Source organism: Entelurus aequoreus, linkage group LG22 (assembly GCF_033978785.1).
Source record: "Entelurus aequoreus isolate RoL-2023_Sb linkage group LG22, RoL_Eaeq_v1.1, whole genome shotgun sequence".
NCBI lineage: Eukaryota > Metazoa > Chordata > Actinopteri > Syngnathiformes > Syngnathidae > Entelurus > Entelurus aequoreus.
In genome coordinates this window covers 10014538-10042111 of record NC_084752.1, presented here as the reverse complement: position 1 = coordinate 10042111, position 27574 = coordinate 10014538, and the positions used below count along the sequence as shown (strand labels likewise).

The following is a 27574-nucleotide window of genomic DNA, read 5'->3' as shown; positions in this document are numbered from 1 at the left end:
CATTTCATCCCACTTCTGACACCAATTGTAGCGTCCAGAAGAAGTGCACACCAAGTCTGATGCTCTTTTTAAACTTTTATTGAGCAAACTATACTAACACAGCTCAAGTTATCTCGTTCTTTCCACACGCACGTCTGTCCTCACTCCTCATTTCCGCAACAGCAACGCTTCCTCCTTCTTCGCCAATCACCTTGCAGGCGTGCTACGTTCACAACAAAGAGGATGCAGGATAAAGTGACAGAAATTTACATTTTTGCATGGTATTACACATCAGGAAGCGTTGTGTAAGAAAGTGTTAAAAATAAAACCATCAAAAGCCATCTGCTTTTGAATAAAGATAAGTTAGGTTAAATGAAAATATTATTATTATTATTATTATTTATCTTACGGTATATCAAAAATAATTTGAGCAAAATTTAATTGAAATATTGTCGGTGTGGCCCTCCAGCAGTGCTCGGGTTGCTCATACGGCCCCCGGTAAAAATTAATTGCCCACCCCTGTTATAAGGTGTCGATTTTTGAGAAAGTTAAAGGATTTTATTTGCGCCTTGTAGTCCGAAAAATACGGTAATTCTACCTGTGCCATTAGTGAGGCTGATTTCACACTAAATCTTTGTTATCCTGTCAGGATCGTCATCTATTTCCACAGTCAGGTGGTGGATGGTCAGAGGAAGATCATCAGTTTACTGCAGGAACAAATAGAAAATGTGTGTGAGTCATACTACATGTCAAGTGCTCATAATAAAATAATTAGTATAATAATGGACTAAGTGCTTTCAGTCTTTAGAAAAGTGTGACGTAGAATCAATCTGATTGAATACGTTTGTGATGTTCGACCCCTGCTTATCCTCTTACTCAGGAGGGAGAAGACAAGAAGTTTATCATCACTCGTCTGCAGTCTATCCACGAGCAGAGACGAACCCCTAGAAAGCTCACAAGCCAGGTGAGTCTAATATGTTACATATTTAATAGTTTTACATCTGCAATAGATTTATATCTGTAATAACTAAATCTGTAAGAGCTTTACAACTGTAATAGCTGTAGATCTGTAACAATAACTACAACTTTAATAATTACATCTGTAAAAGCTTTATGTATGTTATAGTTGCTTAACAACTTGAACAGCTTTACTTTTGTATTAGCTTCACATCTCTAATAATAACATCAAAAATGTTAACTATCTGTGATAAAAGTTTTACATCTCTAATAGTAACTTCACAACTGTAATAGCTTCACATCGGTAATAACTGTATCAACTTCAAATCTGTAATAATAACTTTACAACTGTAATAAAAGCTTTACATCTCTAATAACTTAACTCAGTGGTCGGTGACCCAAAATGTTAAAAGAGCCATACTGGACTAAAAATACAACAAAAAAAACTGTCTGAAGCCGCAAAAAATTTAAAATGTTATAATAAAGACAACACATGATGTAAGTGTCTATATTAGCTATATTAGCCTACTATCAAAGGCTGACGCTAATCTTCGTTTTCATTTATATTCTACATATTTTTGCAACATTGGAAATAATTAGTAAAATGGAGGCTTCTCACAGGATGAGATAATTCTGGAAATTACATACAGATAATGTGTCATGAGACATGCAAATATAAATTAAAGGCCTACTGAAATGAAATGTTCTTATTTAAACGGGGATAGCAGGTCCATTCTATGTGTCATACTTGATCATTTCGCGATATTGCCATATTTTTGCTGAAAGGATTTAGTAGCGAACATCGACGATAAGGTTCGCAACTTTTGGTCGCTGATAAAAAAGCCTTGCCTGTACCGGAAGTAGCGTGACGTCACAGGTTGTGGAGCGCCTCACATCTGCACATTGTTTACAATCATGGCCACCAGCAGCGAGAGCGATTCGGACCGAGAAAGCGACGATTACCGCATTAATTTGAGCGAGGATGAAAGATTTGTGGATGAGGAAAGTGAGAGTGAAGGATTAGAGGGCAGTGGAAGTGATTCAGATAGGGAAGATGCTGTGAGAGGCGGGTGGGACCTGATATTCAACTGGGAATGACTAAAACAGTAAATAAACACAAGACATATATATACTCTATTAGCCACAACACAACCAGGCTTATATTTAATATGCCACAAATTAATCCCGCATAACAAACACCTCCCCCCTCCCGTCCATATAACCCACCAATACAAATCAAACACCCGCACAACACACTCAATCCCACAGCCCAAAGTGCCGTTCACTTCCGCAAAGTTCATACAGCACATATATTTCCCCAAAGTTACGTACGTGACATGCACATAGCGGCACGCACGTACGGGCAAGCGATCAAATGTTTGGAAGCCAAAGCTGTACTCATGGTAGCGCATATCCAACTCAAAGTCCTCCTGGTAAGAGTCCAGCCGGCCGCTAATACACCGCTTCCCACCTACAGCTTTCTTCTTTGCTGTCTCCATTGTTCATTAAACAAATTGCAAAAGATTCACCAACACAGATGTCCAGAATACTGTGGAATTTTGCGATGAAAACAGACGACTTAATAGCTGGCCACAATGCTGTCCCAATATGTCCGCTACAATCCGTGACGTCACGCGCAAACGTCATCATACCGAGACGTTTTCAGCAGAATATTTCGCGGGAAATTTAAAATTGCACTTTACTAATCTAACCCGGCCGTATTGGCATGTGTTGCAATGTTAAGATTTCATCATTGATATATAAACTATCAGACTGCGTGGTCGGTAGTAGTGGCTTTCAGTAGGCCTTTAAATACACAGAGGACATAAGTAAAGGAAATTAAATGAGCTCAAATATACCTACAAACGAGGCATAATGATGCAATATGTACATACAGCTAGCCTAAATAGCATGTTAGCATCGATTAGCTTGCTGTCATGCACTGACCAAATATGCCTGATTAGCACTCCAACAAGTCAATAACACCAACAAAGCTCACCTTTTGTGCATTCACGCACAGCATAAAACGTTTGGTGGACAAAACGAGACGAAGAAGAAGTGGCATAAAACAGGTCTTTCTGTGGCAGCGTCGGAGAAAGTCGCACACGTACACAAACTACGATGACTTCAAGGATTGCTGAAATTCGTAGGACAAAACGGCGCTCGCCAAATACTCTCATCAGTGAGGCATGTTCAACATAAACAGTGGGATTTCTAGCCATCAGGAAGGTTTGTGTCATGTTTGTTCTCAGAGAAAATATATTGAAACAAAAAATATATCTTCTTCCATTTTCGCACATTTTTGAAAGAGGTCCAGGGAGCCACTAGGGCGGCGCTAAAGAGCCGCATGCGGGTTGCCGACCCCCGACTTAACTCTAATCGCTTTACATCGGTAATAACAACATCAACTTTAAATCTGTAGTAATAACTTAACTGCTATTACTTTACAACTGTAATAACTTCACTTCTGTAATAATAACTTTACAACTGTAATAACTTCACTTCTGTAATAATAACTTTACAACTGTAATAGTTTCACTTCTGTAATAATAACTTTACAACTGTAATAACTTCACTTCTGTAATAATAACTTTACAACTGTAATAGTTTCACTTCTGTAATAATAACTTTACAACTGTAATAACTTCACTTCTGTAATAATAACTTTACAACTGTAATAGTTTCACTTCTGTAATAATAACTTTACAACTGTAATAGTTTCACTTCTGTAATAATAACTTTACAACTGTAATAGTTTCACTTCTGTAATAATAACTTTACAACTGTAATAACTTCACTTCTGTAATAATAACTTTGCAACTGTAATAGTTTCACTTCTGTAATAATAACTTTACAACTGTAATAGTTTCACTTCTGTAATAACTTTACAACTGTAATAGTTTCACTCCTGTAATAATAACTTTACAACTGTAATAGTTTCACTCCTGTAATAATAACTTTACAACTGTAATAGTTTCACTTCTGTAATAATAACTTTACAACTGTAATAGTTTCACTTCTGTAATAATAACTTTACAACTGTAATAGTTTCACTTCTGTAATAACTTTACAACTGTAATAGTTTCACTTCTGTAATAATAACTTTACAACTGTAATAGTTTCACTTCTGTAATAACTTTACAACTGTAATAGTTTCACTCCTGTAATAATAACTTTACAACTGTAATAGTTTCACTTCTGTAATAATAACTTTACAACTGTAATAGTTTCACTTCTGTAATAATAACTTTACAACTGTAATAGTTTCACTTCTGTAATAACTTTACAACTGTAATAGTTTCACTTCTGTAATAATAACTTTACAACTGTAATAGTTTCACTTCTGTAATAACTTTACAACTGTAATAGTTTCACTTCTGTAATAATAACTTTACAACTGTAATAGTTTCACTTCTGTAATAATAACTTTACAACTGTAATAACTTCACTTCTGTAATAATAACTTTACAACTGTAATAGTTTCACTTCTGTAATAATAACTTTACAACTGTAATAGTTTCACTTCTGTAATAATAACTTTACAACTGTAATAGTTTCACTTCTGTAATAATAACTTTACAACTGTAATAACTTCACTTCTGTAATAATAACTTTGCAACTGTAATAGTTTCACTTCTGTAATAATAACTTTACAACTGTAATAGTTTCACTTCTGTAATAACTTTACAACTGTAATAGTTTCACTCCTGTAATAATAACTTTACAACTGTAATAGTTTCACTCCTGTAATAATAACTTTACAACTGTAATAGTTTCACTTCTGTAATAATAACTTTACAACTGTAATAGTTTCACTTCTGTAATAATAACTTTACAACTGTAATAGTTTCACTTCTGTAATAACTTTACAACTGTAATAGTTTCACTTCTGTAATAATAACTTTACAACTGTAATAGTTTCACTTCTGTAATAACTTTACAACTGTAATAGTTTCACTCCTGTAATAATAACTTTACAACTGTAATAGTTTCACTTCTGTAATAATAACTTTACAACTGTAATAGTTTCACTTCTGTAATAATAACTTTACAACTGTAATAGTTTCACTTCTGTAATAACTTTACAACTGTAATAGTTTCACTTCTGTAATAATAACTTTACAACTGTAATAGTTTCACTTCTGTAATAATAACTTTACAACTGTAATAGTTTCACTTCTGTAATAACTTTACAACTGTAATAGTTTCACTTCTGTAATAATAACTTTACAACTGTAATAGTTTCACTTCTGTAATAATAACTTTACAACTGTAATAACTTCACTTCTTTAATAATAACGTTACAACTGTAATAGCTTCACTTCTGTAATAATAACTTTACAACTGTAATAGTTTCACTTCTGTAATAATAACTTTACAACTGTAATAACTTCACTTCTTTAATAATAACGTTACAACTGTAATAGTTTCACTTCTGTAATAATAACTTTACAACTGTAATAGTTTCACTTCTGTAATAATAACTTTACAACTGTAATAGTTTCACTTCTGTAATAACTTTACAACTGTAATAGCTTCACTTCTGTAATAATAACTTTACAACTGTAATAGTTTCACTTCTGTAATAATAACTTTACAACTGTAATAACTTCACTTCTTTAATAATAACGTTACAACTGTAATAGTTTCACTTCTGTAATAATAACTTTACAACTGTAATAGCTTCACTTCTGTAATAATAACTTTACAACTGTAATAGTTTCACTTCTGTAATAATAACTTAACAACCTTAATAGCTTCACTTCTGTAATAATAACTTTACAACTGTAATAGTTTCACTTCTGTAATAATAACTTTACAACTGTAATAGTTTCACATCTGCAGCTTGAAAAGACATTTAGAATGCTAAATCTTTCAAACGTTTCTTTGTAGGGGTCGAGCGAAGGAGCCTTCAAAGTGGAAAACATCTAACTGGAAAAATGACTTAAAAAGAGTGAAATATTTCATAGAATGTTTCATAATGTTTTTGTCGTTGGAGGAAAGGCAGGTGAGTCCATCTTACAGGTTGGATTAAAAACAACTGAACTTAGATCTTTTGGACTATAAATTATATATTATTATATAATATATATTTCAATTGTTTGAGTCAGTTAGAAAAACGTGTTTCAACTAACTGTGAACTTTTTTTTAACACTAGCTCAGGTTTTTAAAAGTTTTTTATTTGGTGGGTTTTTTATCTTTAGGAATACCGGTAGTTTTATGTCTGTATTTGTGTCCTGGAAATTGTCTTTGTATGTTTTTGGGGTTATAACTGTTTATTCATACTAATTCTATTAAATTATATTTTAGTCACTTGGTTGTGTATTTATTTATGCTATTTCGGGCCTGATCTACTAAAGGTTTGCGTGTGCTAAAACAGGGGCAAACTCGATAGCACACACAAAAAAAGCTGATCTACTACTAAGGTCATGAGCAGAGGATTGAAGGGTATAAAAAGGAGTATGGAAGCTGGACAAATACAAAAGTAAAGAAAACCCCACTTATACAGGATGTGGTACTGGATAGAGGAGAGGACTTTTTTTTTCCATTCCACAATATAAATTTGTAGTTGGGGATCTTATCTCAGAATGACTGTGAATCCTGTCGTATTCCAACCAATGCAAGTCATCAGAATAAGGTAATACACCAATTTATATTCTTATTTATCTTATTTTTTTCCCCCAAACGCTTTTCTCTCTTTATTAGTTTTTATGTATTTTAATATGTAGCACTTTGAGATTTGATGTCAAATGAAAAGTGCTTTATAAATAAGTTAGCATTATTATTATTATAATTATCTAAATTAGAGATGTCCGATAATATCGATATTATCGGCCGATATATGCGTTAAAATGTAATATCGGAAATGATCGGTATCGTTTTTTTTATCGGTATCGGTTTTTTTTGGTTTTTTTTTTTTGGTTTTTTTTATTAAATCAACATAGAAAACACAAGATACACTTACAATTAGTGCACCAACCCAAAAAAGCTCCCTCCCCCATTTACACTCATTCACACAAAAGGGTTGTTTCTTTCTGTTATTAATATTCTGGTTCCTACATTATATATCAATATACATCAATACAGTCTGCAAGGGATACAGTCCGTAATCACACATGATTGTGCGTGCTGCTGGTCCACTAATAGTAGTAACCTTTAACAGTTAATTTTACAAATTTTCATTCATTACTAGTTTCTATGTAACTGTTTTTATATTGTTGTACTTTCTTTTTTATTCAAGAAAATGTTTTTAATTTATTTATCTTATTTTACTAATTTTTTAAAAAAGTACCTTATCTTCACCATACCTGGTTGTCCAAATTAGGCATAATAATGTGTTAATTTCACGACTGCATATATCGGTTGATATTGGTATCGGTTGATATCGGTATTGGTTAATAAAGAGTTGGACAATATCGGAATATCAGATATCGGCAAAAAGCCATTATCGGACATCCCTAATCTAAATGCATTTAAAATGTTTGTATTTTTATTATACACCCTTAACATATATATATATATATATATAAAATGTGTATATGTACATACATATTTATATATATATGTGTGTGTATATATATATATATGTGTGTATATATATATATATATATATATATATATATATATATATATATATATATATATATATATATACTACTGTTCAAAAGTTTGGGGTCACATTGAAATGTCCTTATTTTTGAAGGAAAAGCACTGTACTTTTCAATGAAGATAACTTTAAACTAGTCTTAACTTTAAAGAAATACACTCACCGCATTGCTAATGTGGTAAATTACTATTCTAGCTGCAAATGTCTGGTTTTTGGTGCAATATCTACATAGGTGTATAGAGGCCCATTTCCAGCAACTATCACTCCAGTGTTCTAATGGTACAATGTGTTTGCTCATTGGCTCAGAAGGCTAATTGATGATTAGAAAACCCTTGTGCAATCATGTTCACACATCTGAAAACAGTTTAGCTCGTTACAGAAGCTACAAAACTGACCTTCCTTTGAGCAGGTTGAGTTTCTGGAGCATCACATTTGTGGGGTCAATTAAACGCTCAAAATGGCCAGAAAAAGAGAACTTTCATCTGAAACTCGACAGTCTATTCTTGTTCTTAGAAATGAAGGATTGTCACACACACTAGGTGTGGCGAATTTATTCTCTGCATTTGACCCATCCCCCTTGATCACCCCCTGGGAGGTGAGGGGAGCAGTTGACAGCAGCGGTTTTATATACCGTTAAATAGTGTGTAATGTCGCATTTTCTTTGTAAATATTCAGATTCTTTATTGTCAATCAAGCATAGCATCATTGACGTGTTTGCAGATAGAAATTGTGTTGCATTTGGCAACACAATAACAACAATAAAGAGAATAAAAATTTAATTAAATTAAAATAAGACAAAAACCAGGTCAGTGAATGCAGTTTAAAAATACAAATATGTTAGTGCAGAAGTGTACAGTATGTGCAAGGAGTATGTGAAGTATATGAATGTATGTGCAAACAGGGTAGGTGCAACAGTTCTCAAGATTAGAACAAGAATGGATGAACCAGAGTTAGATAGATGGTGTTAAAGTCTGTTAGAGTCTAAGGTTCTTACAGGTGTTCAAAAGTCTGATGGTGTTTGGGTAGAGGCTGTCACGTAGCCTGACCGTTCTGCATGGCAAGCTGCAGTATCTTCTGCCTGAGGGTAAGAGAGCAAACAGTCCATGACAAGAGTGGGTGGGGTCCCTGGCAATTATTGTGTATATATATACAAAACCAGTGAAGTTGGCACGTTGTGTAAATGGTAAATACAATGACTTGCAAATCCTTTTCAACTTATATTCAATTGAATAGACTGCAAAGACAAGATACTTAACGTCTTTTTTTATTTTTTTATTTCAACAAGACTATGCCAAGCCACGTTCTGCACGTGTTACAACAGCGTGGCTTCGTAGTAAAAGAGTGCGGGTACTAGACTGGCCTGCCTGTAGTCCAGACCTGTCTCCCATTGAAAATGTGTGGCGCATTATGAAGCCTAAAATACCACAACGGAGACCCCCGGACTGTTGAACAACTTAAGCTGTACATCAAGCAAGAATGGGAAAGAATTCCACATGAAAAGTTTCAAAAATTGGTCTCCTCAGTTCCCAAACGTTTACTGAGTGTTGTTAAAAGGAAAGGCCATGTAACACAGTGGTAAAAAAAAAAATGCCCCTGTGCCAACTTTTTTGCAATGTGTTGCGGCCTTTAATTCTAAGTTAATGATTATTTGCAAAAATAAATTCAAGTTTCTCAGTGTGAACATTAAATATCTTGTCTTTGCAGTCTATTCAATTGAATATAAGTTGGAAAGGATTTGCAAATCATTGTATTCTGTTTTTATTTACCATTTACACAAAGTGCCAACTTCACTGGTTTTGGGTTTTGTATATTTTTGTACATTTTGTCATTTACTGCACATCTTACGGGATGTTGTAAATAGATGTACAGTACGTAGGTTGTTAATTATTGTAGGTGTAATAAGAACATATTTTGCCCAGACTGCCTTTTCAATAAAAGGACCACAACTATGGAACTCTCTACCTCAGTGGTCCCCAACCTTTTTGTAGCTGCGGACCGGTCAACGCTTGAAAATTTGTCCCACGGACCGGAAGTGTTAATTTTTTTTTCTTTTTTTTTTTCTTAAAGAAATACAATCATGTGTGCTTACGGACTGTATCCCTGCAGACTGTATTGATCTATATTGATATATAATGTATATATTGTGTTTTTTATGGTGATTTAATTAAAAACCTTTTTTTTCTTTTTTTTTTCTTGCACGGCCCGGTACCAATCGGTCTGTGGACCGGTACCGGGCCACGGCCCGGTGGTTGGGGACCACTGCTCTACCTGACACTTTGAAAAGTATACCTGCACTTGTCACTTTCAAAAAACAAACAAAATAATGGCTAGTTGAGCAACAATCGTGTTCCCATGTTTAGTTTTTACTAATTTTTACTAATTGTTTTTTATCTAGTCTGCACTTTGTCTGTGTTATTATTATTATTGGCTTTTATCTAGTTTGCACTTTGTCTGTATTATTTCTATTATCATTATTATCGACTCATCTTTGCTTTATTCTATTTTTTATTTTCCTAATTTAATGATGTTGGATCTGTGTTGTTGTTGTTGGGGACAAGTGTTGTAAATTAGCTTTGGCTACAAACACTATGATGCATACATTGGATAACTGTTTCAGATGTCTATGTTTTTGTATCTGTCCCTATTTTAAACAAACCTCTATATAAAAAAAACATGCAACTTTAAAAATGTTCCCCCCTTTGCAGTGCATGTTTTGAGGGCTGTTAAATGTGTTTGAGTTTGTTAATAGAAAATGAAAAAAACAAGTTAAGATGGGGACATTTTATTGAAAAGTATAAGTAAATGTACATACAGTATATTTATATAAAGCTGCATGCAGGATAAAATTATTCACGATTACATCATATTGGATGTATTTTAAACCAGTTTGTCCTAAACCACTTAAACACTTGGCTCTTCAAGTACCATAACAATGACCAACATTAAAGTACAGTAGCATAGCAGGTGTGTTGTCCTGAAGTCAATTTGGTAATATTCTTTACATAATTACTTAATAATACTTTTGTATTGTTTACACAATGTGCAAAGACATGTATAGTGACTGCAATGCTTTAATTTGGAGCTAAAGTTTTTATTTCTTTTATGCTGTAATCGGTAAACAGCAGTTGGATGATGTCACTTCCGCTAAATTACTTCCTGTTGGTTGACTTCCGGTATTCGTCTGGAAAACCAAGTTGTGCAAGTTGCTGTCCTCTGTAATAATCTCTGTTGCCATCCTATACAAAGCAGCTAGAAGCAATGCCGTAAGTTGTCTTTAAAAAATTAAGGATATGTTAAAGTGTAATAGTGCCGATATGTTGAATAGAATTGTGGAATTAGATACAACGTGTTCAAGTCATTCAGGCAGACGGGTGTCTCCCTCTGCTGGACATTTTAGGACATTAGAGTTACATTTTGTATTATCGTAGTAGGCAAATATGTACAGAGTAGGGATGTGGGAAAAAATCCATTCGAATTCGAATCGCGATTCTCACGTTGTGCGATTCAGAATCGATTCTCTTTTTTTTTTTAAAGCGATTTATTTATTTTTTTAAATTTATTTATTAAACTTATTTTTTTTATATTTTTTTTTTAAATTAATCAATCCAACAAAACAATACACAGCAATACCATAACAATGCAATCCAATTCCAAAACCAAACCCGACCCAGCAACACTCAGACCTGCAATAAACAGAGCAATTGAGAGGAGACACAAACACGACACAGAACAAACCAAAAGTAGTGAAACAAAAATGAATATGATCAACAGTATCAATATTAGTTACAATTTCAACATAGCAGTGATTAAAAATCCCTCATTGACATTATCATTAGACATTTATAAAAAATTTCAAAAAAGAACAATAGTGTCACAGTGGCTTACACTTGCATCGCATCTCATAAGCTTGACACAACACACTGTGTCCAATATTTTCACAAAAATAAAATAAGTCATATTTTTGGTTCATTTAATAGTTAAAACAAATTTACATTATTGCAATCAGTTGATAAAACATTGTCCTTTACAATTATAAAAGCTTTTTACAAAAATCTACTACTCTGCTTGCATGTCAGCAGACTGGGGTAGATCCTGCTGAAATCCTATGTATTGAATGAATAGACAATCCTTTTGAATCGGGAAAAAAAATCGTTATTTAATCGAGAATCGTGTTGAATTGAAAAAAAAAAATCGATATTGAATCGAATTGTGACCCCAAGAATCGATATTGAATTGAATCGTGGGACACCCAAAGATTCACAGCCCTAGTACAAAGGCAATAATCTGTACTAGGGCAGATTATTTTTTTAATTAGTCATGTCTATGAAGAAATGTCACAAGTAAATGGTCAAGCTTACAACAACGTTCTCTTCATTGACTCCGGTTTGGCTTGGTGTCGAGTCTGCGTTTCTACACGTCCTACGAGAACACTAAAATAAGCCTAAATATTCATTAAAAACAAGGCAAGGTTTTATTTAACAAATTTATATACACTACCGTTCAAAAGTTTGGGGTCACATTGAAATGTCCTTATTTTTGAAGGAAAAGCACTGTACTTTTCAATGAAGATAACTTTAAACTAGTCTTAACTTTAAAGAAATACACTCTATACATTGCTAATGTGGTAAATGACTATTCTAGCTGCAAATGTCTGGTTTTTGGTGCAATATCTACATAGGTGTATAGAGGCCCATTTCCAGCAACTATCACTCCAGTGTTCTAATGGTACAATGTGTTTGCTCATTGGCTCAGAAATTATGTTTAAGATTTACGTTTAGATGCAACATTTAGCACTCACATTAAACGTTTGGCGCTCACATTTAGATTTATGTTTAAGATTTAGGTTTAGATTCAACATATAGATTTATGTTTAAGATTTATGTTTAGATTCAACATATAGATTTATGTTTAGATTCAACATATAGATTTATGTTTCAGATTTACGTTTAGATGCAACATTTAGCACTCACATTTAACATTTAGCGCTCACATTTAGATTTAACATTTAGTTTTAGATTCAACATATATAGATTCATGTTCAAGACTTAGGTTTAGATTTAATACAATATTTAGAGTCAACATATAATTTACATTTAAATGTGATGGAAATTTGCTAAATCTGAGAAAAGTGAGATAAATCTGAGAAATATATCCACTTGAAAAGTGTGACTGAACTTGTACTTTCGGCACCCCATAAGTCACTGCCATTGTGTCCTTGGGCAAGATACTTCACCCACACTGGTTTATGAATGTTTATGTTTGGTATCCATCAGTCTACCCCAGTATATATTATAATATTATGTATTTCATTTTTACCATCATCAATGTGGACTGAATGAATACTGCTTTTCAGTGTTTTATAGGGCAGGGCCGACATCCGGGCAACTGAGCTACATACGGGTTCTTCGAGCCATAGCAACCAGACTGGCGTTGAAAACAAACCGTCGCCATTACTCTTTAACCTGTCGACCTACGCTGGTTAAACCCGTCATTCTGCCTCCAAAATGCCGAAAAACTGTGTTGTTTTTGGTTGTGCTAACCACAACTGGACACAGGGAACGCAAAGGTCGTATTTTGTTCTGCCAAAGCGTGATAAAAGCCCGCAGAGACGAGACAAATGGCTCGCAGCTTTACACCGGGAAAACGAGGACGGTTCTCACTGGAGTCCCCCAAAGTCCCGGGTCGTGTGTTCGGATCACTTCGTTTCTGGTAAATATAAGGAACAAAAATCCACCTTCTTAACCACAACTTGGCTATACCGTCCGTGCTAATGTTGTACTTGTTGAATTTGTACCTTATAACGTTCGACAGCTGAAGTTGTACAAAAATAACATGCGGTATATACTATATAGTCTATAGCCCAGGGATCACCAACCTTTTTGAAACCAAGAGCTACTTCTTGGGTACTGATTAATGCGAAGGGCTACCAGTTTGATACACACTTAAATAAATTGCCAGAAATAGCCAATTTTCTCAATTTACCTTTAACTCTATGTTATTATTAATAATTAATGATATTTACACTTAATTGAACGGTTTAAAAGAGGAGACAACACGAAAAAAATGATAATTAAATTTTGAAACATAGTTTATCTTCAAATTCGACTCTTTAAAATTCAAAATTCAACCGAAAAAATGAAGAGAAAAACTAGCTAATTCGAATCTTTTTGAAAAAAATTTTAAAAAGATTTTATGGAACATCATTAGTAATTTTTCCTGATTAAGATTAATTTTAGAATTTTGATGACATGTTTTAAATAGGTTAAAATCCAATCTGCACTTTGTTAGAATATATAACAAATTGGACCAAGCTATATTTCTAACAAAGACAAATCATTATTTCTTCTAGATTTTCCAGAACAAAAATTTTAAAAGAAATTCAAAAGACTTTGAAATAAGATTTAAATTTGATTCTACAGATTTTCTAGATTTGCCAGAATAATTTTTTTGAATTCTAATTATAATAAGTTTGAAGAAATATTTCACAAATATTCTTCGTCGAAAAAACAGAAGCTAAAATTAAGAATTAAATTAAAATGTATTTATTATTCTTTACAATAAAAAAATCATTTTTAAGGTTGTATTTTTTCTCTAAAATTGTCTTTCTGAAAGTTATAAGAAGCAAAGTGAAAAAATTTATGAATTTATTTAAACAAGTGAAGACCAAGTCTTTAAAATATTTTCTTGGATTTTCAAATTCTATTTGAGTTTTGTCTCTTAGAATTAAAAATGTCGAGACCAGCTTGCTAGTAAATAAATACAATTTAAAAAAATAGAGGCAGCTCACTGGTAAGTGCTGCTATTTGAGCTATTTTTAGAACAGGCCGGCGGGCTACTCATCTGGTCCTTACGGGCTACCTGGTGCCCGCGGGCACCGCGTTGGTGACCCCTGCTATAGCCTGTATAGGCTATTTTCGAAAACCGGTTTCGTTTAAATTTGCACTTAACAGTTGGGTTTTTAATAACCAATAAACCCTATAATTTTCATGTTGCCATTTAATCAACTTTTCCGATGTAGAACTTGTAAGAAGATCAGGATTCATATCTCCGACTCTTCATCACCCAGGGGATCAGATTCTCGCTGACAGAGGCTTTACGCTGGAAGACGACTTTGCAACTGTATGTGGTGCGGAACTAGTTATACCAGCATTCACCAAAGGAAAGAGTCAGCTGTTGTTGTTCCAGAGACAAATCCTCAGTTAGAATACATGTGGAGCGTGTCTTAGGGCTCCTGAAGAATCGGTATACAATACTACAGGGAACACTTCCGATCAAGATGATTAAATCACTCAAGGATGAGGCAGATATGGCTGATGTTGCCAGCATTGATAGAATAATCCATGTTTGTGCCGCTCTCGTGAACTTGGGGAGTAGTATTGTGTTCAAGGCGGACTAGACCAAGGTCACCATTAATAACAATTGTAGACCTGTGCCTATAAATCATCTCTTTTCAAAATAAACCCTGCCTTAAACATTGTCATGTACATTAAATCAGTGTTTTTCAACCTTTTTTGAGCCAAGGCACAATTTTTTCATTGAAAAAATCTGGAGGCACACCACCAGCAGAAATCATTAAAAAATGAAACTCAGCAGCCGATATTGACAGTAAAAAGTCGTTGTCGCAATTGTTGGGTATGACTTTAAACCATAACCAACCATGCATCAATATAGCTCTTGACTTAAAGTGCTGTCACCACTTTTTGGGCGTTTTCCTGTGTGTAGTGTTTTAGTTCTTGTCTTGCGCTCCAATTTTGGTGACTTTTCCTGTTTTGTTGGTATTTTCCTGTAGCAGTTTCATGTCTTCCTTGGTCTAGCAATCAAGAATATTTAAGTTGTTGCTATCCTTCTTTGTGGGGACATTGTTGATTGTCATGTCATGTTCGGATGTACTTTGGGGACACCGTCTTTGCTCAACACGCTGTAAGTCTTTGCTGTCGTCCAGCATTCTGTTTTTGTTTACTTTGTAGCCAGTTCAGTTTTAGTTTTGTTCCCTAAGCTTCAATGCCTTTTCTTAGGGGCACTCACCTTTTGTTTATTTTTGGTTTTAGCATTAGATACCTTTTCAACTGCATGCTGCCTCGCACTGTCATCTTCATATTGTGATCACGACAAACCATGTTCCAACATCTACAAAGCAATTATCTACCTGCTGCCACCTACTGATATTGAAGAGTATAACATTGTTACGGTGCCGAGCTCTAGACAGCACCGACACTCAACAACGGCACATTATTTGCAGACTATAATTACTGGTTTGCAAAAAATATTTTTACCCCAAATAGGTGAAATTACTAGGGATGTCCGATAATGACTTTTTGCCGATATCCGATATTCCGATATTGTCCAACTCTTTAATTACTGATACCGATATCAACCGATACCGATATCAACCGATATATGCAGTCGTGGAATTAACACATTATTATGCCTAATTTGGACAACCAGGTATGGTGAAGATAATGTACTTTTTAAAAAAATTAGTAAAATAAGATAAATAAATTAAAAACATTTTCTTGAATAAAAAAGTAAGTACAACAATATAAAAACAGTTACATAGAAACTAGTAATGAATGAAAATGAGTAAAATTAACTGTTAAAGGTTAGTACTATTAGTGGACCAGCAGCACGCACAATCATGTGTGCTTACGGACTGTATCCCTTGCAGACTGTATTGATATATATTGATATATAATGTAGGAACCAGAATATTAATAACAGAAAGAAACAACCCTTTTGTGTGAATGAGTGTAAATGGGGGAGGGAGGTTTTTTGGGTTGGTGCACTAATTGTAAGTGTATCTTGTGTTTTTTATGTTGATTTAATTAAAAAAATTAAAAATAAAAATAAACGATACCGATAATAAAAAAAACGATACCGATAATTTCCGATATTACATTTTAACGCATATATCGGCCGATAATATCGGCAGACATCTCTAGAAATTACATAATCTCCCACGGCACACCAGACTGTATCTCACGGCACACTAGTGTGCCGCGGCACAGTGGTTGAAAAACACTGCATTAAATAAACATCTTTTATATTGTCTATCATTTTTTTTTAGCCTTGAAGTTAACGGAGGTCTCCCTAAATAGAGCTCAGAGGTGGGTCGCCTCTTGCGTCCTGTTCCAATGACTTTTGTTACTGCTTCACCTCTATAAAAGTTAATATCCTCGATGGGGGCAGTCTGCACAGTCTCAGTAAAAAAGTTGTTCCATTCACATGGACGGCTGGTACAGGCAAGGCTTGTGTATCCCAGGCGAACAGCAGCCTCAATTTTAAAGAGCAATGCAGCCACACGGGAACAGGATTCACCCAAACTGAAAAGGCAGAATAGAAATTCAATTATTTATTGATTAATTTCAGCATGACAATACACAAGGGAACATAAACAGCTGGTTAACATGGGATTCTGACTGGGTTTCCCATAAGGAACTAATTAACATCATATATACCAGGGGTCACCAACCTTTTTGAAACCAAGAGCTACCTCTTGGGTACTGATTAATGCGAAGGGCTACCAGTTTGATACACACTTAAATAAATTGCCAGAAATAGCCAATTTGCTCAATTTACCTTTAACTCTATGTTATTATTAATAATTAATGATATTTACACGTAATTGAACGGTTTAAAAGAGGAGAAAACACGAAAAAAATTACAATTTAATTTTGAAACATAGTTTATCTTCAATTTCGACTCTTTAAAATTCAAAATTCAACCGAAAAAAATAAGAGAAAAACTAGCTAATTCGAATCTTTTTGAAAAAATTAAAAAAATAATTTATGGAACATCATTAGTAATTTTTCCTGATTAAGATTAATTTTAGAATTTTGATGACATGTTTTAAATAGGTTTAAATCCAAACTGCACTTTGTTAGAATATATAACAAATTGCACCAAGCTATATTTCTAACAAAGACAAATCATTATTTCTTCTAGAATTTCCAAAACAAAAATTTTAAAAGAAATTCAAAAGACTTTGGAATAAGATTTATTTCAGATTTTTTTTTTTGAATTTTAATCATAATAAGTATGAAGAAATATTTCACAAATATTCTTCGTCGAAAAAACAGAAGCTAAAATGAAGAATTAAATTAAAATGTATTTATTATTCTTTACAATAAAAAAAATAAATTTACTTGAACATTGATTTAAATTGTCAGGAAAGAAGAGGAAGGAATTTAAAAGGTATATGTGTTTAAAAATCCTAAAATCATTTTTAAGGTTGTATTTTTTCTCTAAAATTGCCTTTCTGAAAGTTATAAGAAGCAAAGTAAAAAAAATTAATGAATTTATTTAAACAAGTGTAGAAGTCTTTCAAATATTTTCTTGGATTTTCAAATTCTATTTGAGTTTTGTCTCTCTTAGAATTAAAAATGTCGGGCAAAGCGAGACCAGCTTGCTAGTAAATAAATAACATTTAAAAAATAGAGGCAGCTCACTGGTAAGTGCTGCTATTTGAGCTATTTTTAGAACAGGCCAGCGGGCTACTCATCTGGTCCTTACGGGCTACCTGGTGCCCGCGGGCACCGCGTTGGTGACCCCTGATATATACTGTATATGAAAATCAAAAGAGAATGTAACCGATACCAAAAAATATATAATCTGAATACATAAATCCTCAATTTTTGTAAATAGAGCTGATAACGGGGAATGTAAGAATTGAAGGTATGATAACAAAGAAAGTAACTGAACCACTTTGTCATCATTTGCTGTATACATTGCAGTTTGAATTAAAAAATAAAAATAAAGACAATGTATTATTATATATTATTCAACATACCCTGCCATGCAAGTACATTGGGCAGCCAAAACCTCCCCTCCGTCATGAATCCCCACCCACGGCTGGTGGCTAGGGCGGGGGTCGGCAACCCGCGGCTCTAGAGCCGCATGCGGCTCTTTAGCGCCGCCCTAGTGGCTCTCTGGAGCTTTTTCAAAAATGGAAAAAGATGAGGGGAAAAAAAACATTTTTGGTTTTAATATGGTTTCTGTAGGAGGACAAACATGACACAAACCTCCCTAATTGTTAGAAATCACACTGTTTATGTTAAACATGCTTCACTGATTCAAGTATTTGGCGAGCACCGTATTGTCCTACTAATTTTGGCGGTCCTTGAACTCACCCTAGTTTGTTTACATGTACAACTTCGACTTTCTAGGACGTGTTTTATGCCACTTCTTTTTCTGTCTCATTTTGTCCACCAAACTTTTAATGTTGTGCGTGAATGCACAAAGGTGAGTTTTGTTGATGTTATTGACTTGTGTGGAGTGCTAATCGGGCAAATTTGGTCAGTGCATGACTGCAAGCTAATCAATGCTAACATGCTATTTAGGCCAGCTATATGTACATATTGCATCATTATGCCTCATTTGTAGGTATATTTGAGGTCATTTAGTTTCCTTTAAGTCCTCTTAATTCAATTTATATCCCATGTATGTAATATGGCTTTTAATTTTTTGCGGCTCCAGACAGATTTGTTTTTGTATTTTCGGTCCAATATGGCTCTTTCAACATTTTGGGTTGCCGACCCCTGGGCTAGGGTCATTCATCCGCTGCGATGGTCTAACACTGGCTTGCAGGATGGTCACTGATGAACAGGTTTTGAGGTGCCTTACAGTTTGAAGAAATCCAGCTGCGAAGTAACGATGAGCTTCCAGTGATTTGTATGCCTTCATGGCCTGATGAGTGAAAACGCCTGTAATGATAAATATATCATTCAGTTAAAAAAAGAAACAGTAATTCAGCAAATAATAATATATTTACATGACAAATCATAATACTTAACTGAATTTGAATCGGCTTTCTATAGATATGAAATAATATACCTGGTGCGCTTGTGAGGTAGACATATAGATTTCCAAATTCCATGTCCGGCCATTGTGTAGGATTATCAGTCCACGCATCTGCTGGAAGGCGCTAAGGGCAGTCGTTTAATCCAACTACAGAACATTTTAACTCGTATCTTAACCTAGCCTCACTGGAAAGACTATTTACATAATCATACGCCATTTAGAACAGTTTAAAATGCCGTGAAACCTCGTTAAATTATTTTTCTGTCAATGCTGTGAGCTGGTTTGTTTTCAACGAATTCAATATGGCGACCGGTTGCTAGGGGATTGGTAGGCGGAAGTGACGTAGGTCCGCCCTCGCCTATTATGATTATTTCATGGGTTCAAATTATCTTCGCCTCGTCCCTACTCCCTTTCGATATTCTGACTGGTTTTGTGCGTTTTAAACATGATCCAAATCAAGTGTACTGTATCGCACACACGGTATCAATAAAGGTTATTTAAATAAACACTGTGACATCATCACTGTATGGTACACGGTATCGATAAAGGGTATTCAAATAAACACTGTGACGTCATTAAAAAATGGCCGCCAGCGGTACGACTGTGACGGTGCTCACCCCAAACGGAAGACGACAGACAGTTAAAGTTCTTCCGAACACGCCGTTATTGAAGGTAAGATTAAAAAAAAAAAAAAAAGAACATTTGGCGCGTCTTGTGCGTTGTTGCTTGGCATTAATGTTGTTTCTTAACGAAGCAAACCTTCCCCTCCCAGCTAGCTTATTTGGCTAACTAGCTAGCCAGTGACAGATCACATGTGTGATGATATATTTATTGTACATTATATCACTTTTACTTTCATCTTGCTTCTCTAGGTGCTGGAAGACGTGTGCAAAAAGCACGGATTCGACCCCGACGATCACGGTTTGAAGTAAGTTTTCCATGTATTTAAGGTTTCCGATCTTGTAAATAAATAACATTCGGGTTTTTTTTGCAAGGTACCTAAAGTTGTTTTTTTGACAGTAATCAACTCATTTATGAATTTTAAATATATATTTTTTTGGACGTAAATCTGCTCATATTTAGTCAAAGGCTATCATTTTATTGCGCACACGGAACATTTTTAAATTTTAGAACACTTAAATACACTTATATAAAATGGCAACCAATGTAATCAAAAAGGTCAACCAAAGAACGAGATTTCTCTACAGAATCTCCTCTCTGGTCAACAAAAGCACCTTGAAGATTCTAGCGGGAACTCTCGTTCAACCCTTTTTCGATTACGCTTGCACCTCCTGTTACCCTAGCACCTCCAAAACCCTCAAATCTAGACTCCAAACATCCCAGCACAAGCTAGTTAGGTTACTTTTAGACCTCCACCCCAGATCACACCTCACTCCTACCCACTTCTCCAAAGTGGGCTGGCTCAGAGTGGAGGACAGAGTAAAACAACTTGCACTGAGCCTAGTCTATAAAATCCGCTACACCTCCCTGATACCGAAGTACATGTCAAACTACTTCCTTAACCACAACACCAGGGGGAGTTCCACAAACCAAGTTAAACCCAGATTCCGATCTAACAAAGGTCTAAACTCATTCTCTTTCTATGCCACATCCATATGGTAGTGATGGGTCCGGCAACACCGATGCATCGGCGCATGCGTCGAGCTCATAGAGGAAAACCCTGTGTCGGTGCGCGTACCGCTTTTAGAAAGTCACGTGACCGATCATGAGCTGTTTCGGTCACGTGACCGATACGCGAACTGTGTCGCACTGACGCCTCCTCTGTGCCCTGTGAGCGGGTCTTTTCTACAGCCGGAGAAATAATAACTAAGAAGAGAAATCGTCTAAAATTTAATACGTTTGAAAAACTGTTTTTTTTAATAAAAATGTGTAAAACAAAAATTTAAAAAAAATTCCCAGTCCACAAGCATCCTCATTCACAACACGTTCTCTTAGATTTCCATGTTATGATACATCTTCACATTATTTATTGACTGTAAATATATTTTTATTTAAATGAAGATATGAAATAATCCTAGATGAAATACATTGACTTGGTTTATATTATTGTATATACTAGGTCATACAATCAGTGTCAGTTGAGTCGGTCCATAGGTTGCCTGTAGGGATTTTTAATGTCTAGCAGATGTCAGTATTTAGTGACACAGTATCAATACAGTTTTGCAATGTGTCGAAACGCTTCATGACGCCTCATCAACCCATCACTACCATATGGAATGCACTCCCAACAGGTGTAAAAGAAAGTGCATCTCTATCACTCACTATGTTCTCTGCTCGCTGTACATATCCTACCAAGTCAGACCTACTCTAGAGATAAATGCTTTAAAATTTAATATCGGAAATTATCGGTATTGGTTTTTTGATTATCGGTATCGTTTTTTTTTATTAAATCAACATAAAAAACATAAGATACACTTACAATTATTACACTAACCCAAACAAACTCCCTCCCCCATTTACACTCATTCACACAAAAGGGTTGTTTCCTTCTGTTATTAATATTCTGGTTTCTACATTATATATCAATATATATCAATACAGTCTGCAAGGGATACAGTCCGTAAGCACACATGATTGTGTGTGCTGCTGGTCCACTAATAGTACTAACCTTTAACAGTTAATTTTACTCATTTACATTCATTACTAGTTTCTATGTAAATGTTTTTATATTGTTTTACTTTCTTTTTTATCCAAGAAAATGTTTTTAATTTATTTATCTTATTTTATTTTATTAATTTTTAAAAAAAGGACCTTATCTTCACCATACCTGGTTGTCCAAATTCGGCATAATAATGTGTTAATTCCACGACTGTATATATCGGTATCGGTTGATATCAGTATCGGTAATTAAAGAGTTGGACAATATCGGATATCGGCAAAAAGCCATTATCGGACATCCCTAACCTACACTGTTTCAATGCCCATTTCTCTGATGATGCAATTGTTGATGACTGAAGTGCTGTTATCAACCAAACCCTCCTCATCCCACCCCCCGGATTGTAAATAATGTAAATAATCCAATGTATATACTCTGATGATTATCTTGTCTGATGATAGTATATATTTGTACCATGAATTGATTACGTGGACCCCGACTTAAACAAGTTGAAAAACTTATTCGGGTGTTACCATTTAGTGGTCAATTGTACGGAATATGTACTGCACTGTGCAATCTACTAATAAAAGTTTCAATCAATCAATCAATACAAATTTGCTGTTTTAACAGGTTTCAGAGGACCGTTCTTGACCTGACTCTGCAGTGGAGGTTTGCTAACTTGCCCAACAATGCCAAGTTGGAAGTGGTATCAAGTCCAAAGAACCAGAACCTCTCTGATAGTCAGGTAAACAAGCTATTGACACACTATACAGATTTTATGATTATATTGTTGCTTTTTGCACTATATTTGATGCTTAGACTAGCAGTCTTACTGTTTTAGTCATAGTTTTATTATATTTCTGTCTTTTAACTTGCCAAACTAAAAGTAATTACAATAGTACAATGACCAGGTATGTCTTGAATTGAATACCCTCTTTGGACGCATACAGTGCATCCAGAAAGTGTTCACAGTGCCACACTTTTTGCACATTTTGTTATGTTACAGCCTAATTCCAAAACTAAGTACTTATTTTAGTCCTCAAAATTCTACACTCTATACCCCATGACAGTGTAAAAGTTTTACGCTAAATTTACACTAGCAAATTAATTTGGCGCACCGAATTATAAGGCGCATTAAAGGGGTCATATTATGATTTTTTCCTAAATGTAAAACACTTCCTTGTGGTCTACATAACATGTGATGGTGGTTCTTTGGTCAAAACGTTGCATAGATTATGTTTTACAGACCATCTCCAAGTTGCTTTCTGACAGTCGCTTCAGGATGCGCCGTTTTGTGGGCGGTCTTATTTACGTGGCTCACCTTCGACAGCGTCTTCTCCCCGTCATCTTTGTTGTAGCGGTGTAGCGTGCAAGGACGGGAGTGGAAGAAGTGTCAAAAGATGGAGCTAACCGTTTTAATGACATTCAGACTTTACTTCAATCAATAACGGAGCAGCATCTCCTCGGAAATGTGTTCTGTGAAAAACCGTCCGACCGGAACTCTCTAATAACTAAAGTTCTGTGGGTGTATTATAAAAACTCACTACAATGGTAGTTTTTAGCGCTTCCATAGCGAGATATAAGTAAAAACTTTACACTACTTTAAATTAGAAATTGCAACAGCAGAGGGTGAATCCCTGAACAAGAAGATAGTGAAAAACAAGAAGCTTATCGACTACAGTATCGGCAAGGACTATAGTGGTGGAAGTGCGCACATTTTCAGGACTTATGCAGATCTCAAATACACATCAGCAGGTACCAGAAGGTAAGAAAAGTTGGTTTTGCATAAGTTGTTAAACAAAACGCCAGATAATGTCTGCTAATGGGTGCCATTTTGTGGTCCTTATACACACACCATAGTAATACTTGTATCTCTGACTACGGTAGCCGTAATGGGCCGACAATCCATCAAGTGGTGCGGCTTCAAAGTCATACTAAAACATTTTGACAGATTTTTGAGTGCCGTGTGTAATGTTCTTTATTTTCAATGGAACATTTAAAGTTTTGGTGTTTACTAGCGTCTTATTGAAGTCTACACGCATCTCTTATGTGTGCTTACCATCTACTGGTAACACTTATCATTACACCATGTACCAAATAAAATAGCTTCGAAGTCGGTAAGCACAACCATAATTATTCTGTACGTTAGGCGCACTGTCGATTTTTGAGAAAATGAAAGGATTTTAAGTGCGCCTTATAGTCCGAAAAATACGGTATAAATGTATAGAGACATCCTGGATGAAAACCAACGCTTCCCATTCAATTTGATAGTGTTGCAAAGAGAAATGGTCAAAAAGGAATGGGTGAATTTTGAGGGCAAAATTTAATTTGTTACATTTTGGAATAAGACTGTAACTTAACAAAATGTGGAAAAAGTGAAGTATTGTGAATTGCTTGGATTTTACCGACATCACGTCTAGCTCACGTCCCCCGTCCATTAAAATACACGTGCCTGTGAATCTAGCTCTGTTCTCAATGGGCACTAGGCGACATTTAGCCTTTCTCGAAGAACAAATGCCCTATGCTTGCGTTGTTTTCGGCTGTACGAATCGTTCAAAATGCAAAAAAGATTAACGTTGCTTCAGAGTTCCTCGAGAGGTAATCAAAATGGGCGGAAGAGTGGATGATTTTACAAAAAACGGCAACGAGAAAAGCATGCAGCTCAGACTTCCGTACAAGGGAGCAGAGTCGAAGAGAGCATGAGTTTGCAGTGATGACTTTGTAAAAGGTTTGTTTGATATACTTTTAACGTTTCTCATCTTCAATTCAAGTATTGTCTTAATATTATTTGTATTAAACACATTTGCTACAAGTGTTTCAAAAAGCACCAATTCGGCGAGTCTAAAAGAAAGCAAATGTGAGCAAAACCTTAAAGAGAAACATTTTTACCAAAGGCAGTAATCATAAATTAATCTTTAAGCACATTCACAATGTGGACATCTATAGTTATATTTGGATTAAGAAGGGGGAAAAACACGCTACTCATAAAAGGTGCATGCAACATTGGTAGACGCAAAGTTCAATAAGGAACCTTACCCAAGCAAAAACGATGCATACTTAATTAGCTGGGTCTATTTCCAGCCACACACAAAGAAGTTGTAGACCTTCGTGCTTTTCCAAGTTTCCATCTGTTTTGTCGTGTAGAATGGCGTCTGGAGCGCAACAGCTTGAAATGTCTGAGAAGGCGACCAACGTATAATTCTTGATATCGCTCGACAAATCTTTTTTTCATCAAGTTTAGGGATAGATTCTATTGCATAGTTTGCGTTTTTTGCTCGTAAATATTTGAGCGTCTTTTGTACTCCAATAGTTAATGGCTGCTTGCTGTACAAAAGTCATCTTGACCACCACTGGTTTTCACTTCCGAAAAGAAGTCACGTGTCGGAATACAAGCAATACTTTCCGGATGCCATGTACACAACCAAAAACCAGTGAAGTTGGCACGTTGTGTACATCGTAAATAAAAAAAGAATACAATGATTTGCAAATCCATTTCAACTTATATTCAATTGAATAGACTGCAAAGACAAGATATTTAATGTTCGAACTGAGAAACTTCTTCTTTTTTTTTTGCAAATAATCATTAACTTAGAATTTAATGGCAGCAACACATTGCAAAAATTTGGCACAGGGGCATTTTTACCACTGTGATACATGGCCAAACCTGTATGTACCTTTCAGCATTAATGGTGCCTTCACAGATGTGTAAGTTACCCATGCCTTGGTCACTAACACACCCCCATACCATCACTGATGCTGGCTTTTGAACTTTGGCCTATAACAATCCGGATGGTTCTTTTCCTCTGTGACGACGTCCACAGTTTCCAAAAATAATTTGAAATGTGGACTCGTCAGACCACAGAACACTTTTCCACTTTGCATCAGTCTATCTTAGATGAGCTCGGGCCCAGCGAAGCCGCCGGCGTTTCTGGGTGTCGTTGATAAATGACTTTCGCTTTGCATAGAGTTTTAACTTGCAGATATAGCGACACACTGTAGTTAGTGACAGTGGTTTTCTGAAGTGTTCCTGAGCACCTGTGGTGATATCCTGTACACACTGATGTTGGTTTTTGATGCAGTACCGCCTGAGGGATCAAAGGTCACAGGGATTCTATGTTGGTTTTCAGCCTTGCTCCTTACGTGCAGTGATTTCTCCAGATTCTCTGAACCTTTTGATGATATTACGGACCATAGATGGTGAAATCTCTAAATTCCTTGCAATAGCTGGTTGTTCTTAAACTGTTGGACAATTTGCTCACGCATGTGTTCACAAAGTGGTGACCCTCGCTCCATCCTTGTTTGTGAATGAGTGAGCATTTCATGGAAGCTGCTTTTATACCCAATCATGGCACCCACCTGTTCCCAACTTGCCTGTTCCCCTGTGGGATGTTCCAAATAAGTGTTTGATGAGCATTCCTCAACTTTCTCAGTCTTTTTTGCCACTTGTGCCAGCTTTTCTGAAACATGTTGCAGCCATCAAATTCCAAATGAGCTAATATTTGCAAAAAATAACAAAGTTTTCCAGTTCGAACGTTAAGTATCTTGTCTTTGCAGTCTATTCAATTGAATATAAGTTGAAAAGATTTTGCAAATCATTGTATTCTGTTTTTATTTACCATTTACACAACGTGCCAACTTCACTAGTTTTGGGTTTTGTAATAAGTCAAATGATATAAATAAAGGGAGCAACCCAACAATCATGTGATGTTCATTTGACAGGTTCGGATTGCGCTGCAGATGGAGGATGGCTCTCGTCTCCAGGGCTCTTTTTCTTGTGGACAGAGTCTTTGGGAACTGCTGACACATTTTCCTCAGATCAGGTGTGTGTGCATGCTAACATCATCAACATTTGGTGTGTGCTTATATGCTGCTCACAAAAAAATTCTGGAAACATCCTTACATGACCTAACCTAACTGAGTTCAATTTTAAATAACCTCTGACCTGTCTGTGGTACTTGTTTTCCTTTTATCACACCGCTTGCACCTGCAGCACCAATTTGTCCTGGTAGCCTTCATTGCATGCATCTAAAGCAGTGGTCCCCAACCTTTTTGTAACTGTGGACCGGTCAACGCTTGAATTTATATTTTTAATTAAAAAAAAATTTTAAATAAAAAAAAACAAAAAACAATCATGCATGCTTACGGACTGTATCCCTGCAGACTGTATTGATCTATATTGATATATAATGTAGGAACCAGAAATATTAATAACAGAAAGAAACAACCCTTTTGTGCGAATGAGTGTAAATGGGGAAGGGAGGTTTTTTGGGTTGGTGCACTGATTGTAAGTGTATCTTGTGTTTTGTATGTTGATTTAATAAAAAAATAAAATATATATATATATATATATATTTTTTATTTTTTTATTTTTTATTTCTTGTGCGGCCCGGTACCAATCGATCCACGGACTGGTACCGGACCGCGGCCCGGTGATTGGGGACCACTGGTGTAAAGGATGCAAATATCATTCTAAGATGCCTTTTTCTAAAATGTTCAAATCAGTCATCCATTTCCAGAACACATGCATCATTTGCATTCCTAGTATGATGTTAGTATATTATTCCATGAAACCTTTTACCACATTTTTCAATTTTTTTTTTCAATTATTTAGATTTTTT

General features: G+C 35.2%; 2 protein-coding genes and 1 long non-coding RNA gene across 9 annotated transcripts in view; 2 read left to right on the top strand and 1 right to left on the bottom strand.

The window, feature by feature from the left end:
- tmc6b (transmembrane channel-like 6b) overlaps positions 1–6249 on the top strand; it is a 50659-nt gene extending 44410 nt beyond the window's left edge. For 4 of the 5 annotated variants that reach the window (XM_062032431.1, XM_062032430.1, XM_062032432.1 and 1 more), the window contains exons 19-21: positions 629–707; positions 860–943; positions 5830–6249. In XM_062032431.1, the coding sequence (XP_061888415.1) occupies positions 629–707; positions 860–943; positions 5830–5868 (202 nt within the window). In that variant the 3' untranslated portion in view covers positions 5869–6249. Of the gene's footprint in view, positions 1–628; positions 712–859; positions 944–5829 lie in introns of all 5 variants that reach the window. The other variant, XR_009823757.1, reaches the window with a different exon arrangement.
- Positions 6250–8408: 2159 nt separating this feature from the next.
- On the bottom strand, positions 8409–19703 carry LOC133639242 (uncharacterized). Its single transcript, XR_009823756.1, has 3 exons — positions 19373–19703; positions 18330–19242; positions 8409–8621 (listed from the first exon to the last, which is right to left on the bottom strand). It is a non-coding gene; the product is annotated as an uncharacterized LOC133639242 (long non-coding RNA).
- aspscr1 (ASPSCR1 tether for SLC2A4, UBX domain containing) overlaps positions 10712–27574 on the top strand; it is a 40887-nt gene continuing 24024 nt past the window's right edge. The window contains exons 1-4 of one of the 3 annotated variants that reach the window (XM_062032415.1): positions 19882–20011; positions 20212–20267; positions 22587–22701; positions 26676–26776. In XM_062032415.1, coding sequence (XP_061888399.1) covers positions 19922–20011; positions 20212–20267; positions 22587–22701; positions 26676–26776 — 362 coding nt within the window. In that variant the 5' untranslated portion in view covers positions 19882–19921. Of the gene's footprint in view, positions 10807–19881; positions 20012–20211; positions 20268–22586; positions 22702–26675; positions 26777–27574 lie in introns of those variants that run through there. The other 2 variants (XM_062032417.1, XM_062032416.1) reach the window with 2 other exon arrangements.